General features: G+C 46.9%; 1 protein-coding gene across 2 annotated transcripts; it reads left to right on the plus strand.

Moving 5' to 3' along the window:
* The first annotated feature begins 10,362 nt into the window (after positions 1–10,362).
* zbtb17.L (zinc finger and BTB domain containing 17 L homeolog) lies at positions 10,363–20,485 on the plus strand. 2 transcript variants are annotated; one of them, XM_041569876.1, is made up of 15 exons: positions 10,363–10,516; positions 11,785–11,991; positions 12,069–12,260; positions 13,308–13,436; positions 13,523–13,618; positions 14,011–14,393; positions 15,137–15,279; positions 15,350–15,650; positions 16,564–16,651; positions 16,737–16,853; positions 16,941–17,061; positions 18,730–18,860; positions 18,935–19,162; positions 19,281–19,370; positions 20,009–20,485. In XM_041569876.1, exons 1-15 carry the CDS (start codon positions 10,387–10,389, stop codon positions 20,269–20,271), a joined length of 2,619 nt encoding a protein of 872 aa, XP_041425810.1. In that variant the 5' UTR covers positions 10,363–10,386; the 3' UTR covers positions 20,272–20,485. The 2 variants fall into 2 exon arrangements, with proteins under 2 accessions (XP_041425810.1, XP_041425811.1); XM_041569877.1 differs by lacking the exon at positions 13,523–13,618.
* Positions 20,486–21,075: the final 590 nt, after the last annotated feature.

Consider the following 21,075-nt stretch of genomic DNA (forward strand, 5'->3'; position numbering starts at 1 on the left):
GCATGGTCCTCCAAGCATGGTCAGGGCAGGTATGTCACCTACACTGCCCACTGGGTGAACTTGGTAATGGCTGGGAAGCAGGGAATGGGTAGCTCAACAACAACAGTGGAGTTGGTGTCACCGCCACGGATTGCACGCGGTTCTGCCACCACCTCTACTCCTCCATCGCTCTCTACCTCGTCTTCTTCTTCTTCTTACTCTGCTGCTGGGTCCTCCTTCTCCTCCTCCACACCTGTGCACCCCCAGCTCCCCCTAGGCTATTCGACGTGCCAGGTACGCCGTTGTCACGCTGTCTTGGGGATGACGTGCCTGGAAAGCAAAAACCATACCGGATCTGTACTCCTGTCATCTCTGCAGTCACAGGCCGATCGGTGGCTGACCCCACACCAACTGCAGATCGGAAAAGTGGTGTGTGACAATGGAAGCAATCTGTTGGCAGCGTTGAGACTAGGCAATTTAACACATGTGCCCTGCATGGCACATGTGTTAAATTTAATAGTCCAACGTTTTGTCTCCAAGTACCCAGGATTCCAGGACGTTCTCACCCAGTCCAGAAAGGTGTCGGCCCATTTCAGACGTTCCTACACAGCCATGGCACGCCTTGCTGACATTCAGCAGCGCTACAACATGCCAGTCAGGCGTTTGATTTCTGACAGCCAGACTCGCTGGAATTCAACGCTCCTTATGTTGGAACGTCTGCTGCAACAACAAAGGGCCGTCAACGAGTACCTTTTTGAACTGGGTGGTAGGACTGGATCTGCACAGCTGGGGATTTTTTTCCCCCGTTACTGGGTGCTTATGCGCGATGCCTGCAGGCTCATGCGCCTTTTGAAGAGGTGACAAATATGGTCAGTCGCACCGAAGGCACCATCAGCGACCTAATACCCTTCGCTTTCTTCCTGGAGCGTGCCGTGCGACGAGTGACAGATGAGGCTGTAGACCAGCGTGACGAGGAGCTGGAAGCGCACGATTTCTGGTCGGAATCACCAGAACGAACCCAGGCACCTGCTGCAACGCAGGGAGAGGTGCCAGAAGTGGAGTCAGAGGAGGAAGGTGGCTTTGTGGAGGAGGAGGAGGAGGACCAACAGGAGCAGGCTTCCCAGGGGGCTAGTGGTGACCTTTTGGGGACCCCTGGTCTTGTACGTGGCTGGGGGGAGGAGACCGTGGATGATGCAGTCCTTGATAATGAGGAAGCGGAGATGGATAGCTCTGCATCCAACCTTGTGAGAATGGGGTCTTTCATGCTGTCATGCCTGTTGAAGGACCCCCGTATCAAGAGGCTTAAGGAGAAGGACCTGTACTGGGTCGCAACGCTACTAGACCCTCGGTACAAGCATAAAGTGTCAGAAATGTTACCAACATACCACAAGTCCGAAAAGATGCGGCATTTACAAACCAGCCTGCAAAACATGTTGTACAATGCTTTTAAGGGTGATGTCACTTCAGGAACTCATCAACATTCCAGGGGCAGAGGTGCCAGTAATCCTGCCACGAGCACACCTGCAAGGACAAAGCCCTTTGGCCAGTCTGTAACGTCAGACATGCAAATGTTTTTCTGTCCAAGGCAGCGCCACAACCCTTCTGGATCCACCCTCAAAGAACGCCTCGACCGGCAGGTAGCGGACTACCTGGCATTAACTGCAGATATCGACACTCTGAGGAGCGATGAACCCCTGGACTACTGGGTGCGCAGGCTTGATCTGTGGCCAGAGCTGTCACAATTTGCCATGAACCTCTTGTCTTGCCCAGCCTCAAGTGTGCTCTCAGAAAGGACCTTCAGTGCAGCAGGAGGGATTGTAACTGAGAAGAGAACTCGCCTAGGTCACAAAAGTGTCGATTACCTGACCTTTATTAAAATGAATGAGGGGTGGATCTCGGAGGGTTACTGCACGCCGGAAGACTTGTTCTGACTTCTATGCAGCTGTCCTTCTCTTCAAGCCTCATGACTCCACACACAGCTGTCCTTTAGCGTCCTCCTCCTCCCTCCGCCACCGTTACAAACTAGGGTGCAAACCCTACTGGTTTAATTTTTTCTGGCCTCTGTGCTTCAGTGGCTGCAACCAAAAAAACTGGGCAAACAATGTCTACAAGGTCAACGTATGGCAAAAAATGACTATTTTCAGCATTTATATGGCATATTTTTTCTGGCAACTGTGCTTCAGTGGCTGCATCCAAAAAAATGCATATTTTCTGCATTTATATGGCATAATTTTTCTGGCCTCTGTGCTTCAGTGGCTGCAACCAAAAAATGCATATTTTCTGCATTTATATGGCATAATTTTTCTGGCCTCTGTGCTTCAGTGGCTGCAACCAAAAAAATTTATGTTTTCAGCATTTATATGGCATAATTTTTCTGGCAACTGTGCTTCAGTGGCTGCGACCAAAAAAATTACTATTTTCAGCATTTATATGGCATATTTTTTCTGGCAACTGTGCTTCAGTGGCTGCGTCCAAAAAAACTGGGCAAACAATGTCTACAAGGTCAACGTATGGCGAAAAATGACTATTTTCAGCATTTATATGGCATATTTTTTCTGGCAACTGTGCTTCAGTGGCTGCGTCCAAAAAAACTGGGCAAACAATGCCTACAAGGTCAACGTATGGCAGTTGTTTAAAGAGAACAGTAGATTACTAGCCAGCAAAGCTACCTAAGCTAAAATGTCCCTCAAATCCCTGCAGACTTCTGTCCCTCCAATACAGAGCAGTATCAAGCAGATTACTAGCCAGCAAACTTACTATCATCTGTCCCTGAAATCACTAACAGCTCTCCCCCTACACTATCTCTTCCAAGCACACACAGGCAGATTTTTCAGATACATTTTTGCCCTTGATCCCCCTCTGGCATGCCACTGTCCAGGTCGTTGCACCCTTTAAACAACTTTAAAATCATTTTTCTGGCCAGAAATGTCTTTTCTAGATGTTAAAGTTCGCCTTCCCATTGAAGTCTATGGGGTTCGCGAACCGTTCGCGAACCGCTCGCATTTTTGCGCAAGTTCGCGAATATGTTCGCGAACTTTTTTTCCGACGTTCGCTACATCCCTACCCACCACCTGTTCCCTCGACCCCATACCCTCTCGCCTTCTCCACCCAATCTCTGATACACTCTCTCCTGCACTTACCCACCTATTTAATCTTTCACTCTCTACTGGTACCTTTCCATCATTATACAAACAAGCACTAATCACTCCTATCCTCTAAAAACCTTCCCTTGATCCCAGCTCTCCCACTAACTATCGACCGGTCTCCCTTCTTCCATTCGCATCCAAATTACTAGAAAGTCTTGTTTACAAACGCCTGATCCAGCATCTCACTCACAACTCCCTCCTCGACCCCTTGCAATCTGGCTTCCGCCCATCACACGCGACTGAAACTGCACTCACCAAAGTAACCAATGATCTTCTATTGGCAAAGTCTAAAGGTCATTATTCCATTCTAATCCTTCTAGATCTCTCTGCAGCCTTTGACACAGTTGACCACACACTCCTCCTTGACATTCTACACTCATCTGGCATTCAGGACACTGCTCTTTCATGGTTTACATCTTATCTGTCTGACCGTTCCTTTAAAGTTTCCTTCTCTAACTCTACTTCTACTACTTTCCCACTCTCTGTTGGAGTTCCTCAAGGCTCTGTTCTTGGCCCCCTGCTGTTCTCGCTCTATACAACTTCACTAGGGAAACTCATTCAGTCATTTGGACTTCAGTATCACCTTTATGCTGATGACACCCAACTCTACTTGTCTACTCCTGATCTTTCTAATTCTGTCCTTTCCCAAGTCACAGACTGTCTCTCTGCTGTCTCCTCCTGGATGTCACAGCACCACCTGAAACTGAACCTTTCTAAAACAGAACTCATTATATTTCCTCCAAGATCTTCCCCTGTCCCTCAGATATCACTCACCGTACACAACACCACCTTTCATTCCACCACACAGGCTGCCTAGGAGTCATCTTAGACTCTCATCTGTCTTATTCACCACACATTCAAACACTTGCAAAATCTTGCCGTATTCAACTGTGCAACATTGCTCGAATATGATTAAAACACTGATTCAGTCTCTCATCATCTCCCGCCTTGATTACTGCAACTTACTCCTCACAGGTATTCCAACAAGTCACCTTTCACAATTCCAGTCTGATCTAAACGCGGCCGCTAGACTCATTCATCTATCTCACCGCTCAACATCAGCTGCTCCCATATGTATGTCCCTTCACTGGCTCCCAATCTCCTCTAGAATCAGATTCAAATTACTTACACTCACATTCAAGGCCCTTAATAATGAAACCCCTCCCTATATTTCATCTCTAATCTCCAAATACTCTCCTTCACGAAACCTTCGCTCTGCTTCTGATCTTCCCTCACTTCTCCTCTGATCACTTCTGCCCATTCTCACCTACAAGACTTCTCTCGGGCTTCTGCTTTTCTCTGGAACTCTCTGCCACAAGCTGTCAGACTTTCTCCTTCTTTCCAAACTTTCAAGCGCTCCTTAAAGACCCATCTGTTTAAAGAGGCTTATTCGATGTACCTTAATTAATCATTGCTGTATCATAAATGACAAAATGTTTATATAATTGTAATGTCTCAATTGTACCCTAACCTTTTAGTTTGTAAACTCTAATCTCTAGGTCCTTCTAACCCTATTGTATCTGTAATCCTTGTCTGTTATCCACCATTTGTTCCCTGTTTGCTATAACTGCAGTAAAGCACTGCGTATCTTGACAGCGCTATATAAATAAATGATGATGATGATGACTACCATAGTTATATTCTATCTATCGGTTGGCTGCACACAGGTTCGCGGTGCTGGGGCAGCTGTGCGGGGGGCTTTTACATGTTCCTATGATTTTTATAGGAATTTGCCAGTATCGCTTTAAGTAAAACCTGTCTAAATTCTAGCTGATACAATGGAAGGAGAACAACCCCTTCTAAAGCTTCTCCAATTTGCTTCAAAATATTTTTCCTGACTCCAAGATGCAATTGGACCATTTTCTGGATTAACTTTGTACAAAGATCTTTAACCCTGTATTTCCTGTATACCCCTCACCCAGAAAGCAGGATGGCACAGTATAAATCCATGTTTAAATACCCCTAGAACTCATAGAAGAATGGCAATTCCAAGTATTAATACCCCAGAACTTATATCCAGATGACACAGTAGCAATTCCATGTATAAAACCCTCAGAATTCACAGTAGGATGGCACAGTTCAATTCCATGTTTAAATACCCCCCAGAACCCATAGCAGCAGTATGGCAAAGGGGAAATTCCATGTATAAATGCCCCACACTGCCCATACCTGGAGAAGAGACAAATAGATTAGTACAAATTAGCAGTGATTATCAGCCACTCACTGTCACCTAGAAACATTCTCAAGGGTGCCTGGTGGAGAGGTGGAATCCCAGTTAGCCACAGATCAGTTGCAAATGCAGCAGTGTGTACACAACCCACAAAGCCCACCCATATACTACCCACATAATCCTGCAATAAACAGACCTTATAACCCAACAATATACAGACCACTTAATCCACTAATATATAGCCCACATAAACCAGGAAAATGCAGCTCTTATAGCCCATTGATATACAGTTCACATAACCAAGCACCCAGACACTTGCAAACCATATTTTGCTGGATGCAATACAATGCAATTGCATAGACATCTGCCTTGATGTGCCAATGCCATGGTGCTCTGAAGCAAAACTAGTTAATGCTGGGCCCGGGCACAGGATGTGTCCCCAGTGCTACTTCTCCGCTTGCTCCCCGTAGTCACGCCACCTGCCTGCCACTGTATCTAATAGTAACTTTGTAAGTTAGGTTTAAACTTTTAAGTCTATATATAACCTGAATATGAGCTATCTTACATATCCCTGTATTCCCTCACTTGCTAAACACTATCCATTGATATATAGTTCACATAACCAAGCACAATGCAATAGAATGCAATTGCATAGACATCTGCCTTGATGCACCAACGCATGGTGCTCTGAAGCAAAACTAGTTGATGCTGGGCCTGGGCACAGGATCTGTACTGTCCCCCATACCCCTCTAAATGTGCTGGCTATTTTATGATGTGGCGCGATCTCTGTCTGGCCGTGGGGGAAGGGGGAATGGGCCCCTGTGCAACTTCTCCCCTTGCTCCCCCGTAGTTACGCCACCAGCCTGCCACTGTCTCCTCTTCTGGGCTCCCTCTCTGCAGCAGGTGGGGCTCACAGACACACACCAGCACACAAAAAAACAGCAAAAAAGAAACCCCTTCCAAATCGGAGGAACATTCAGGGGGGCTAGATCCTCTTTGGCCCCACTGGTTCCGACGCCTATGGTGCCAACTAACTATGTGGATGCAAGTGAAGAGGGGTGAACTTGAAAAACACTAAGCCAGTCCTGTTTATGTCCAGGATTGGGCCCCAGGGCAATTAGCCTAACCTCTCTATTAAGTGTTTAACTGCCAGTTAATCCAGAGGAAGAACATTTCAAGCCTCTCCATTTGCCTCAGAGGGGGGAAAATTCCTACCTGACTCCAAGATGCAATGGGACCAGTCCTTAGATCAACTTGTACTATGAGCTCTCTCCCATATCCCTGTACTCCCTCACTTGCTAAACACTATCCAACCCCTTCTTATAACTAATGTATCAGCCTGTACCACTGATTCAGGGAGACAATTCCACATCTTTACAGCTCTCACTGTAACAAACCCCTTCCTAATATTTAGCCAGAACCTCTTTACTTCTAATTGGAATGGGTGACCTTATGTCAGCTGGGAGGAGCTACTGGTAAATAAAGCATTAAAGTCTATGGGCGTCAAATTCTGTTTTTTTTTGTTGATGCACAATGCCATACAAGTATATGAGCATCATTTCCACGGCAAAACAAGGCAAAAAAGTTTGTCCGGCCATAATTATTATATGATCCCCTTATATATTTATACATAGTTATCATATCACCCCTTAAGCGCCTCTTCTCCAGCGTGAACATCCCCAATTTGGCCAGTCTTTCCTCATAGCTAAGATTTTCCCTTTACCAGCTTAGTTGCCCTTCTCTGTCCCCTCTCTAATACAATAATGTCCTGTTTGAGTGATGGAGACCAAAACTGAACGCCATATTCTAGATGGGACCTTACTAGTGCTCTATACAGTGGGACCCCCTCCTCCCGTGACTCTCTGCCCCATTTAATACAGCTCAAGACCTTATTTGCCCTTGATGCTGCTGACTGGCATTGCTTGCTACAGACTAGTTTATAATCTACAAGGACTCCAAGCTCCTTTTGCATTATAGATTTGCCTAGTGCAGTCCCATTAGGGATATAAGTGGCTGCATATTGTTACATCCCAGGTGCAAGACTTTACATTTATCATCATTGAATCTCATGTAACACTTAACTGCCCAGACTAACAGTTTGTCAAGATCATGTGCAAGTGCCACATCCTGGATGGAATTAATTGGGCTGGATAGTTTTGTGTCATCTGCAAACACTGAAACATTACTAACAATGCTCTCCCCTAAATCATTAATGAAAAAGTTAAAGTGGACCCAATTCAAAGCCCTGAGGCACCCCACTAAGAACCTTACTCCAAGTAGACAATGTTCCAATATTAACATGATATATATATTTGCCCTATGATATAGAGCAGGCGTGTCAGTGCCATGGAGTTTGTCTTGGCTTCTTTCGATCAGTCCAAAACTTGTATAGAACACATTTAATACAGAGCTCTGTCATGTTGTACTGGGGCCCTGGGGCCACATGGGATAAAGGGATGGCCTGGGATTCCTTATGCTCTCATTTTCTACTATTGCCCCAAAACATAGTCATAGACTGATTTCCCTTATTCTGGTATAATGATTTAAAGGAGCCACACTCTCAATCTGCATCATTTTACAGTTAATATACTTAAAAACCCTTTTGGTGTTAGTCTTAGCCTCTGCAGCAATGCACTCCTCATTTTCTATCTTTGCCTTCCAGATTGCACAGCATTTATTATAGTGTTTATATTCATTAAATGCAACTTCTGTCCCCACAGACTTGTAGTTATTAAATGCCTTTCTCTTCTTTCCTATTAACTTCTTTGTTTCAAATTAATTGAGAACAGTAACAATTTAATATCAGTTTAAATGACAACTATTTTGGTTCTGTGTTTTTAGCAGAAAACATAATGCCCCATTCTATGGTCTGAAGGGCAGCCTTCACAGTATTAAAATTAGCTTTTCTGAAATTCAGGGTTTTTGTTTCCCCAGTGTATAAATAAGATCACATTAGATCCCTATTACCCAGGGGTTTAATTACTTGCACATTTGCTATAAGTTCTGGGTCATTAGAGATCACTAGATACAATATAGCATTTTTTCTGGTTGGCTCCTCCTCAACAATTTGTGCCATAAAATTGTCATGCAATAAATGTATAAACGTATTCCCATTTACTGATCTGGCAGAACTGTTGCTCCAGTCAATATCTGGGTAATTAAAATCCCCATTAGCATTACCTTCCCCAAACTAGCAGCCTTTTCTATTTGCATCCGGAGGTTATCCTCCTCCTTGTCACTTACATTAGGGGGTCTATAGCGACTCCTACAATTAATTTGTTGGACTCTTTACAATCGGTGAAGAATTCCACCCATAAGACTTCTACCCCCTCATTTTCTCATCACGTAAAGTCTAAATAATCAGTATGGCGCAAGGTCACCTCTATTAAAGAATTTCATATGTATCAATCTACCTCTATCCAAGATAAAGGATCCAAGGTAAATTCCGGGACAAGACTCCTTAACTAGAGAACTGGGGTGGAGAGTAGCACAATTGTGTCACTCCCAGACAGAGGCTTACATAAGTCAGAATAAAATATGTCTGCAGGGATGTTTGTACTAGTTCTACTGTTCTACTGTTCCAATGGGGAATTGGGTCTGTAATTCATGGAGGTAAATTTGTAATTTCACGCCTTGGCCTTGGCAGGTGAATAACTGACTGATAAAATATAACCATAGCCTCAAATGAACCCAAAACCACAGTTTCTAGGATCACTGTCTGATTATCTATTGTCCATGACAAGCACCAGTGTGTATATACCAACTGCCTGGCTAACAAATAGAGTATGAAGTTGGGCAATGCAAAGCTACCTGCCATCCTGGGGGATTGTGAAGTGCCAAAAGGGGGCCAATCCTCTGCCCCTATGAATTTTGTACTATACTGAATAAATCACTGCAGTCAAGAAGATTTGGGCGGCACCTACAGGAGCTGTCACGCAAGGTTTCCTAAACCCAGAACAAGAGCCAAGGTACAGGTCACGGCTCATACTTCTGCCTATAACAGTCGCCTTTTGGACTGGGAGGAGTCCCCGCTTATTGGATGGCACCTGGTGTTAAACTGAGAGAACCCGGGCACAGGATCTGGGCAGGCAATGGAACCAGAGCGTAAACAGGAAGAACGGGGTAGAAGCAGAATGTAGGACAGGCCGGGGTCAGAACCAAGAGAATAGTAAGGTATCAAGTTAGAATCCAGGAACACAGTGGAAGTGCAGGAAAAAGGGTCAGTACAGGCAGCAGTTGTCAAGGTCAGAGTCAGGGACAGGTCAATACACAGGAATCAATACAGAATCACACCAGGAGCTATACAAGACAGAACCTACGTTTGGCAGCAAGAAAGGGACGGGTGCCCTTAAATATTTGAATTTCACACCAGCATGATGATGTATAAATGGGCGCACACAATCGGTGCACAAAAGGGGAGGGATGGGTGTCCCCCACTTCCCCAGGTAATATTACAGAATCTTAGGGAGGTAGATCAATAAGTTGCCTCTCATAGACCCACAATGTTACATATAGAACAATGCTCCGTGACTAACAGTATAACCTCTGGCTACTAACAGCTAAGGGCAAATGAATCATATAACACTGTATGAAAGTGGTGAATTAAACTTTCAGAACATTCCAGTTCCTTCATCAAAGCGAATTACCTAAAGTTAACGCTTGTTATGATTATCATCTTAGCCAATAAAGGTATCGCCTTTTTACCACCTTTGTTATGCCTCATATCAAACGTTTTACCCTAAACCTGCTAGAAGAGAAATAGATGAGAAATAAAGAGAAATAGAAGAGGAATAGAAGAGAAATAGAAGAGAAATAAGGGGACAGTCTTGCTTGTTGGCTAAAGTTAGAAGTCACTAAGTGTCAGTTCTTCATGGAGTCTGCTGTGCAGTAATATCTCCCACATATAAGGTTGTGCTGATACACAGCAATACCCATAGTAGGCAATCCCTAAGAATTCTATAGTTATAATTGGAAAATGGGTGGTTTAATTGGAATATGATCTACTAAAACTGTTTAAAACAAGTCTTTTGCCAGGTACAACAATGGTAGCTCTGGCATCCGGGGCATCGCGCGTTATCAACACGTCTGATCATGACGTTCCCGGAAATGCGACTGACGTGCAAGCGCTGTACTTCCGCCCCGACTGAAGATGGCGGCGCCCTTTGTCAGACCGTAGGTGTGAGCTCTGGTATGCGAGATCTGAGCCGGTCCGGGATCTCAGGTACCGGGAGCTGAGCGGGAAGTGCAGCTGTGAGGGCGGGGAGTGAAAGAGCCAGTGTCAGGGACGTGTCTGCCTCTGAGGGGTCCCAAGGAACCTGTTTCCCTCTTCCGGTCAGACTGGGCTTTGGGCAGCTTCCGGTGCAGCTGAGTCAGATGGGGAGTAGCTGAGGGCCCAGGGCAGTGTTGGGGTGCAGCTTCTATATGGGACACCCCGGGGCAGGACCAGGAATTGGGCCCCAGGGAATGCAGAGCTGTAGGGGCCCCAGGGAATGCAGAGCTGTAGGGGCCCCAGGGAATGCTGAGCTGTAGGGGCCCCTGAGAATGCAGAGCTGTAGGGGCCCCTGAGAATGCAGAGCTGTAGGGGCCCCAGGGAATGCTGAGCTGTAGGGGCCCCAGGGAATGCAGAGCTGTAGGGGCCCCAGGGAATGCAGAGCTGTAGGGGCCCCAGGGAATGCTGAGGTGTAGGGGCCCCAGGGAATGCTGAGCTGTAGGGGCCCCTGAGAATGCAGAGCTGTACGGGCCCCTGAGAATGCAGAGCTGTAGGGGCCCCAGGGAATGCTGAGGTGTAGGGGCCCCAGGGAATGCTGAGCTGTAGGGGCCCCAGGGAATGCTGAGCTGTAGGGGCCCCAGGGAATGCTGAGGTGTAGGGGCCCCAGGGAATGCTGATCTGTGGGCAGTTCCCAGTATAGATGTGACTGGCCCCTGGGTACATAACACAGGCAGGAGTTGGATTTCTTTGCCCTAGAGCAGGGGGTACAGTGGCATGTAGGGGCCCCAGGATATTTTCTCACTCCCTGTGATTTCAGGCACTTACAACTGGCACTGAGCTGAACACTGGTGGTTGGTCTCCTGTGGCCCCTAGTCATGGGGTACAACAGATCATTGCTGGGGCCCCAGTGAGAAACAGTTGTCTCTGATTGTGGCCATAGACGCATCACCAAACGAGCGGATCTTTCCCCGATATGCCACTAACGAGCATGACTATATCGGGGGTAATCTCATTGTTTGGCCGTATGGTCGAACGATCCGATTACGATGTGCAATGGGCTCCGGCGGGATCAGTCGGGTCAAAATCAAACCAGACCGATATCCGCCGGACGAAAGCTGTCGGCACTCTCCACACGTGATCCAAAAATCGTACAAATCGTACGAATCCTCAGTAGGATCTGTGTGTCTATGGGCAGCTGAAGTGGGTGACATGGGCCCCAGGTTATTTCTCTTGTTACCCAGCGTGTGTGACCCTCCCTGACCCTCCTTGTGTTTCTCTAGCCATGGATTTCCCTCAGCACAGTCACCTGGTTCTGGAGCAGCTCAATCAGCAGAGGCAGTTGGGGTTGTTGTGCGACTGCACCTTCGTGGTGGACGGGATCAACTTCAAGGCCCACAAAGCCGTGTTGGCCGCCTGCAGCCAGTACTTCCGCATGTTGTTTGTGGAGCAGAAGGATGTGGTGCATCTGGATATCAGCAACGCCGCAGGTACCGCCCACCCCATGACATCACTTCCTGTACCCACTGTCTGTGGCATCAGCTCATCCGCCTGTTCTGTTTGTCAGGCCTGGGGCAGGTTCTGGAGTTTATGTACACGGCACAGCTCAGCCTGACCCGAGACAACGTAGAGGACGTCCTCACTGTGGCCGGATTCCTCCAGATGCAGGAGATTGTAAATGCCTGTACTGCCCTGAAATCTCTCAGTATTACCCCCGGGGCAACTGCCACCTGCCTGGAGAGTCTCACACCAGTGCAAGGTAAGTACTGGGGGAGATTGGATTCACTTACCCGGTGGGAGGTTCCTGTCTGACCATGGGAAAGAGAACAGCCCAGGAGCAGGAAGTACAGAGAATCAGAGCTCTGTACCTGGGTAAGTACTGGGGGAGATTGGATTCACTTACCCAGGGGGAGGTTCCTGTCTGACCATGGGAAAGAGAACAGCCCAGGAGCAGGAAGTACAGAGAGTCAGAGCTCTGTACCTGGGTAAGTACTGGGGGAGATTGGATTCACTTACCCAGGGGGAGGTTCCTGTCTGACCATGGGAAAGAGAACAGCCCAGGAGCAGGAAGTACAGAGAATCAGAGCTCTGTACCTGGGTAAGTACTGGGGGAGAATGGATTCACTTACCCAGGGGGAGGTTCCTGTCTGACCATGGGAAAGAGAACAGCCCAGGAGCAGGAAGTACAGAGAATCAGAGCTCTGTACCTGGGTAAGTACTGGGGGAGATTGGATTCACTTACCCAGGGGGAGGTTCCTGTCTGACCATGGGAAAGAGAACAGCCCAGGAGCAGGAAGTACAGAGAATCAGAGCTCTGTACCTGGGTAAGTACTGGGGGAGATTGGATTCACTTACCCAGGGGGAGGTTCCTGTCTGACCATGGGAAAGAGAACAGCCCAGGAGCAGGAAGTACAGAGAATCAGAGCTCTGTACCTGGGTAAGTACTGGGGGAGATTGGATTCACTTACCCAGGGGAGGTTCCTGTCTGACCATGGGAAAGAGAACAGCCCAGGAGCAGGAAGTACAGAGAATCAGAGCCCTGTACCTGGGTAAGTACTGGGGGAGATTGGATTCACTTACCCAGGGGGAGGTTCCTGTCTGACCATGGGAAAGAGAACAGCCCAGGAGCAGGAAGTACAGAGAATCAGAGCTCTGTACCTGGGTAAGTACTGGGGGAGATTGGATTCACTTACCCAGGGGGAGGTTCCTGTCTGACCATGGGAAAGAGAACAGCCCAAGAGCAGGAAGTACAGAATTCTTTCTGATTGGATGGAGCTATGGATTGTGATGATGGTATTTTCCACAGGTGATGTGGCGCAGGGAGAGGGAGCAGTTCCAGGCTCTGCAGAGAATGATGGGAACAGAGTGGGAGAATGTGATGAGGCTGCAGTAATAAACCAGCATGGTCGGCACAGTGAGGAAACCTGTGTAGAGGGTAAGAAGTATTTGGGTAGGTTACACGTGGGGTAGTGTAAAATGTGCAGATTGTATAGGAATAGCCCCTGTGCCCTTTCTCTGCAGATAATGACATGAGGGATGAGAATCACAATGAGGAGAGTTTGGCTACAAGTGACTCTCCCCCCTCAGAGGAGCCGGTGCTCTTGGACCAACATGAAGGTGCCTCTTGTCTGGTGTCATGTGCTGGGAGTGTTGCAAAATAAGGGCATGCGGGGGGATCAGGTTATTATGGGGATCAGGAGATTGTGCAACTGGGTGACCCCTGCAGCTATACCTGCTTCCAGCACACAGTATTTATCTGTACTGAGCGACCCCTGCAGCTGCTCTCCTCTCTGCCTGCTCTGTGTGTATTTAACTAAATCTCTAGCTTGGGGGTAAAGCCTCTCACCCCCAGCTGAGGCACTTAGCTGTAACAATTTAGGGCTCTGGGGCCCCCCTATGCAATCACCACACCCATGTATCCTATTTAGTGATGTTGATTAACCCCTGATGTGCTGCTGCATCCACTATGAGCTGGGGTGACTGAGATGACAAGGAATGTTTCTGTTTAGACCCCCCAGATGTGGATAAGAAAGAAGTTGGAGTGAGAGCGGTGCCCCAGAACCAATCAGCCTGGCACGTCCCTGCTGGGGAGAAGGAAACAGGACTGGCCGAGGAGATATTGGCCGGACAAGCGAAGGCTGAGGCTCAGCAGGTGGGAGGGACTCCTGCAGCAGGACAAACAGACGAGCTGTGTGAGCAGGAGGAGGCGGAGGGACAAACTGAGGAAGATCCCGGGAGAGAGAATAAGGAGGCGACAGATGAAAATGAATTCGTAGCCACGGACTCTGGACAAGACACCTCCGGGGATTCCCTGCACCCACGATCTGAGGCAACTCCCTTCAGAGATCGTAATGAGTCCAGGCCCTACAGCTCCACCACTCACAAGTGTAAGGTGTGTTGTCTGTCTGTCTGTCTGTGCACACTCCCTATACCCTCCATACTGTACTGTCTCTTTAAAGGAGAACTAAAGCCTAACTAAAGAAGTAGGTAGAAGCCCACCACAGCCCTAAAGCAATAAAGATCTGTGTCTCCAAAGATGCCCCAGTAGCTCCCCATCTTCTTTTCTGCTGATTCACTGATTCACATGCTCTGTGCTGCTGTCACTTACTGAGCTTAGGGAGCCACTCACAATATACAGTACACATAGAATAGAAATGTCACAATATAAGGCTGATTAGTAATTAATACACATAATTACTACATGGCAGCACAGAAACCAGTGCAATTAGCATCAGAATTGAATAATCAGCAAACCTGTAGCATCAGCTTATATTACAGCCAGGGAAGCTCATTTTCTGCTGGATAATTAGTGACGAGCCCTAAGCTTAGCTTCTCAACAGCCAATCAGAGCCCACTGAGCATGTGAGTGTCACAGACACTTTCCAAGATGGTGACCCCCTGTGACAAGTTTAAAGTCCTGGATCATTGCTGCTCTTAATAAGCTGGAACTTAAGCCTTGTGCAATTCATTGTTAGGGTTTAGTTCTCCTTTAAGGGAAATAATAGGAACATAAAGCCTTGGCAGCTGTGTAACAATCTAAGTAGTGACATGTTGCCTAAGGCTGATGCTTTTGTACAACTCCCAGCACTCTCTGCAGGCCACGTGGCCGGGCTAATGAATGTGCTGTCTCTGCAGTTCTGCGGCAAAGAATTCACTCACACGGGCAACTTCACCAGACACATCCGCACCCACACAGGGGAGAAACCCTTCACCTGCCGGGAGTGTAACAAAGCTTTCTCCGACCCCGCGGCCTGCAGAGCTCACGAGAAGACTCACAGGTAGGTACTGGGGGTGGGTGGTGACCCCCTGTATATTAGTTCTGACATGCCCGTATCCTTCACTCTGTAGCCCCCTGAAACCCTACGGCTGCGAGGACTGCGGGAAGAGCTACCGCCTGGTGAGTCTCCTGAACCTGCACAAGAAGCGCCACACGGGAGACGCCCGCTACCGCTGCAGCGACTGCAACAAACACTTCACCACCTCGGGGAACCTGAAGAGGCACCAGGTGGTCCACAGCGGAGAGAAACCGTATCACTGCGAGTTCTGCAACCGCCCCTTCTCTGACTCCACCTCCAAAATGCGCCACTTGGAAACGCACGACACCAACAAGGAGCACAAGTGCCCCCACTGCGACAAGAAGTTCAACCAAGTGAGTGTGGGATTTAATTGGGAATTAAAGGGTAACTTGTGTGGATATAGCGATATGAACTTGCTCCCATAATCCTTTTGGTCTGATAAAGGGGCTTATTGTATATGAAGGGGGGCACTCACTATAGCTGGCTACGTTCTCCATTTATAAAGGGCCACATTGATGTTGTTTATTATTATAAGAGTTGTTCACCTTTAAATTAACTGTTAGTATGATGTAGAGAGGGATATCCTGAGCCAATTTGCAATTGCTTTTCATTTTTTATTATTTGGGGTTTTGACTTATTTAGTTTTTTATTCAGCAGCTCTCCAGTTTGCAATTTCAGCCATCTGGTTGCTAGGGTCCAAATTCCCCTAGCAACCATGCATTGATTTGAATAATAGACTGGAATATGAATTGGAGAGGCCTGAATAGAAAGATGAGGAATAAACATGAAGTAGAGATGCACTGAATCCAGGATTCGGCCTTTTTCAGCAGGATTTGGATTCAGCCGAAACCCGGCTGAACCAAATCGTAACTTACATATGCAAATTAGCGGTGAGGAAGGAAACAAAACAAGGAAGTAAAAATGTTTTCCCCTTCCCATCCCTAATTTGCATATGCAAATTCAGATTTGGTTCGGTATTCGGCTGAAACTTTCGCGAAGGATAAGGAGGTTCGGCCGAATCCAAAATAGTGGATTCAGTGCATCCCTAACATGAAGCAATAACAATAAATTTGAAACCTTGCAGAACGTTTGTTTTTAGATGGGGTCGGTGACCTCCAGTTGAAAGCTGGAAAGAGTCAGAGAAGAAGGCAAATAATTAAAAAAACTATAAAAAAAAAGGCCAATTGAAAAATTTCTTAATATTGGCCATTCTATAACATACTAAAAATTAGCGTAAAGGTAACCCGCCCCTTTAACTCATTACAGCTGGGAAACCTGAAAGCCCACCTGAAGATTCACATAGCGGACGGACCCCTAAAATGCAGAGAATGCGGGAAGCAGTTTACGACTTCAGGTAAAGAGGCAGGGCCCAATCACAAGGCTCCTTACACTGCGCCCCAAAACCCGCTCATCTCCCGTGTGTGCGTCCCCCCCTGTAGGGAACCTTAAGAGGCACCTGCGCATCCACAGCGGTGAGAAGCCGTACGTCTGCGTTCACTGCAAGAGGAAGTTTGCAGATCCGGGGGCGCTGCAGCGACACGTCCGGACTCACACTGGTACTGCCGGTTCTGACTCCTGCCTTTTGTAGCCGTCACTTCTGCTAAACCCCCAGATCCTTCATTTTCTGTGTTTGTCTGTGACAGGGGAGAAGCCGTGTCTGTGTATGATCTGTGGGAAAGCTTTCACTCAGGCCAGCTGTCTAATCGCCCACGTGAGGCAGCACACAGGGGAGAAGCCTTACGTCTGCGAGCGCTGCGGGAAAAGGTGGGTGACTGGGGCTCCATGACAACTGAGGCTGCCAGTGATACCAGGGACTTGCACACCTTTAAAGGAGAACTATCACAACAAAATAAAATGTAATATAAGCTTCAGCATACAGGAATAAGAAACTTTCTAAATACAACCAATTAAATATTCTGCATTGTTTCTGAAATAATCAAGTTTATCTTCACTATTCCTCTCTCAGCATCTGTTTCTCTTCATTCTGTCTTCATGCAGCAGTTGGGTGTCAGATATTCACTGACAGTTACATCCAATATATCTTATAGGGGGGCTCCTTTTGCCTAGAAGATGTTATTAGAGCTCACTCTATTAAACTCACCAGACATCATGTCTCTCTACATGCAGGATTTGTGCAAAAGGCAGGTATTTTGTTACATTTTGTTTGTACTGGAATCAGTTATTTGAGTGAGCTCTAATACATCTGCTAGGCAAAAGGAGCCCCCCTATAAGATATATTGGATGTAACTGTCAGTGAATATCTGACACCCAACTGCTGCATGAAGACAGAATGAAGAGAAACAGATGCTGAGAGAGGAATAGTGAAGATAAACTTGATTATTTCAGAAACAATGCAGAATATTTAATGGATTGTATTTATCAGTAAAGGAAGCTTATTTTAAATTTTCATTTTCACGATAGTTCCCCTTTAAGTTCACTTTTAGTATGTTATAGAATGGCTAATTCTTAGCAACTTTTCAAGTGGTCTTCATTATTTATTTTTTATAGTTTTTCAATTATTGGCGGCCTTCTTTGCATTCTTTCCAGCTTTTAAATGACTCCATCTAAAAAACTAAGGCTACAAATGTATTGTTATTGTTACTTTTTATTCCTCATCTTTCTATTCAGGCCTCTCCTATTCATATTCCAGTCTCTTATTCAATAATCAGTGCATGGTTGCTAGGGGAATATGAACCCTAGCAACCAGATGGCTGAAAATGCAAACTGGAGAGCTGCTGAATAAAAAGCCAAATAAGTCAAAAACCACAAATAATAAAAAATGAAAACCAATTGCAAATTGTCTCAGAATATCCCTCTCTACGTTATACTAAAGCCAATATCCCAAGTGGAGCTTGGAAAAGTACAGAGAAAACCACCAATAGAAGTGAAGGGAATTTGTTGTTGGGGTTTCTCTTTAATTCAGATATTCTGGCTGAGGAGAGAAGCTAAGGGCAAATATTACATTGATTTCTGCATCTTCTCAGGTTCTTCTTCAGACTCTTTCCAGCTTTCAAATGGGGGTCACTGACCCCATCTAAAAACAAATGCTCTGTAAGGCTACAAATGTATTGTTCGTGTGCTTCTTTGTATTTCTTATCTTTCTATTCAGGCCTCTGCTATTCATATTCCAGTCTCTTATTTAAATCAATGCATGGTTGCTAAGGTTATTTGGACCCTAGCAACCAGACAGCTGAAATTACAAACTGGAGAGCTGCTGAATAAAAAGCTAAATAAGTAAAAAAAAACACAAATAATAAAAAATGAAAACCAATTGCAAATTGTCTCAGAATATCCCTCTCTACATTATACGAAAATCCCTTTAAAGGACATAGTGGAGCTTGGAAAAGTACAGAGAAAAACGCCAATAGAAATGAAGGGAATGTGGGGCCGAGTAGAGAAGCTAAGTGCAAATATTACATTGATTTCTCTCAGGTTTGTGCAGTCGAGTCAGCTCGCCAACCATATCCGCCATCACGACAACATACGCCCGCACAAGTGCAGCATCTGCAACAAAGCATTCGTCAACGTGGGCGACCTCACCAAGCACGTGATCATTCACACTGGTGAGTGGGGGTCTGCCGAGTGCCTCCGTCTGTCCCTGCGAGGGTCAGTGACCCTGGATTCTTTTCTTCCCCAGGAGAGAAGCCGTTCTTATGTGACAAGTGCGGCCGGGGCTTTAACCGAGTGGACAACCTGCGATCCCATGTGAAAACCGTGCACCAGGGCAAGGCCGGTATGAAAATGTTGGAGCATGAGGAAGGGGAAGTGGATGAAGACGAGGTGAATATAGTGACCGTGGCGTCTGATGAAATGGTGACTTTAACCACAGAGACTATTGCTGCCACGGCCGTGACTGAGCTCACAGGTGAGAGATGTGCCTCAGACTCTGCATCTTCCTCAAGCCATGTGCAGGGGGATGGAGCTGCCATGCTGAACCCACAGCTTTGTGCTAAATATTCTAATCCTGTTTCCTCCTCTCTTAGTGGTTCCGGTCACCACTGCCGTGGCAGCAGATGAAACCGAAGCACTGAAGGCTGAAATTACCAAAGCAGTGAAGCAGGTGCAGGAAGCAGGTAATTGCTGGCAGGACTTGTTGCAGGAAAGGGAACCCCGTTAACTTCCAGCACCCCTTGGCTTGGAGCAGTGTCTGTTCAGTAAGGAGTGCAGAAGTCACAACTGCCATTGGCCCTGAAGATAGAGTGTACAGGGCAATTCTGATGGCTCTCTGGTGGGTTCTTGTGGTTATTTAGAGCTCTCTGGTGGGTTCTTGTGGTTATTTAGAGCTCTCTGGTGGGTTCTCGTGGTTATTCTGAGATCTCTGGTGGGTTCTCGTGGTTATTCTGAGATCTCTGGTGGGTTCTCGTGGTTATTCAGAGCTCTCTGGTGGGTTCTCGTGGTTATTCAGAGCTCTCTGGTGGGGTCTCGTGGTTATTCAGAGCTCTCTGGTGGGGTCTCGTGGTTATTCTGAGCTCTCTGGTGGGGTCTCGTGGTTATTCCTAGCTCTCTGGTGGGGTCTCGTGGTTATTCCTAGCTCTCTGGTGGGTTCTCGTGGTTATTCTGAGCTCTCTGGTGGGTTCTCGTGGTTATTCTGAGCTCTCTGGTGGGTTCTCGTGGTTATTCAGAGCTCTCTGGTGGGTTCTCGCGGGTTTTCTGAGCTCTCTGGTGGGTTCTTGTTGTATTCTGAGCTCTCTGTTTGCTGAATTCTCTGCAGATCCCAACACCCAGATTCTGTACGCCTGCGACTCCTGTGGAGAGAAGTTCCTGGACGCCAATAGTTTGGCCCAACACGTGAGAATGCACACGGCACAGGCACTTGTCATGTTCCAGGCAGACACAGACTTTTACCAGCAGTACAGCACACCAACCACGTGGCACACAGAGCAGGTCATACAGTCCGGGGAGCTTATATTCCGTGCGCGCGATGGGACCGAAGAACATCCCCAGGCTATTGATTGCCAGAGCCCAGTGGAATAGTGGAACCTCGGTGCCGGACACTGAGAATGGGGTGGGCACCGGGAAGCAGCAAAAACTGGTCATGTGCCCAACTTCATTGGCCATGGGGCAGGTTCTGGGAATGTCCAAGTGCAGAATGTTCATCTGTTTGGGACGCTCGGCTCTTGCTGGTGTATAAAGTGTACATGGGGGGGTCCCTAATGCATCTAATAAATATTGGTTTTTTTAATGAAAACAATTGGGTTTAGGGTCTTTCGAATGTTCATTCACCCGTTGTCTGGTACGTGGGTTGGAGTGTACCCAGTAAAGTGCATGGGTGGTGGAGCCCAGCTGACGGTTTCTCTTTGCCGGCAGGTGCCAGGGACCCAAAGTGAAAGAACAAACAGCACCAATGTTTCCCATAGACATCACTGTATCCCCTTCCTTGTCATTTCTCTGTGCCAACAGGGAGCCACTATTGGCTATGGTGGGAAGTTTAGTTGGCTGATGCCATAGAATGGCAACCTGGTGCCAAGACAAAGCAATGTCTATGGGGAACACTAGTGTGGCTTAATCCTTGTTGTTAAAGGAAAAGCTCTTGCTTTTCACTGATTGGTTACCAGGCAGCAACCAATCAGAGACTTGAGGGGAGTCACATGGGACATATCTGTTGCTATTGAATCTGAGCTGAATGCTGAGGATCAATTACAAACTCACTGAACAGTTATGTCCCATGTGGCCCCCCTTATAGTCACTGACTAACTCAGAGTTAGAGAGCTGCAAAGCAGGAAGTAGTGTTCTGGCTATTATGTTACACATCCACTCACTCCAGCCTTTATACATTAC

Source organism: Xenopus laevis, chromosome 7L (genome assembly GCF_017654675.1).
Source record: "Xenopus laevis strain J_2021 chromosome 7L, Xenopus_laevis_v10.1, whole genome shotgun sequence".
Taxonomy (NCBI): Eukaryota; Metazoa; Chordata; class Amphibia; order Anura; family Pipidae; genus Xenopus; species Xenopus laevis.

Excerpts from the sequence above, each read along its gene's own strand:
- zbtb17.L (XM_041569876.1), top strand. The coding sequence starts at position 10,387 with ATGACGTTCCCGGAAATGCGACTGACGTGCAAGCGCTGTACTTCCGCC. Across the intron at positions 10,517-11,784 it reads GAGCCGGTCCGGGATCTCAG|CCATGGATTTCCCTCAGCAC; the intron begins GTACCGGGAGCT and ends GTGTTTCTCTAG. Across the intron at positions 18,861-18,934 it reads GCACGTGATCATTCACACTG|GAGAGAAGCCGTTCTTATGT; the intron begins GTGAGTGGGGGT and ends TTTCTTCCCCAG.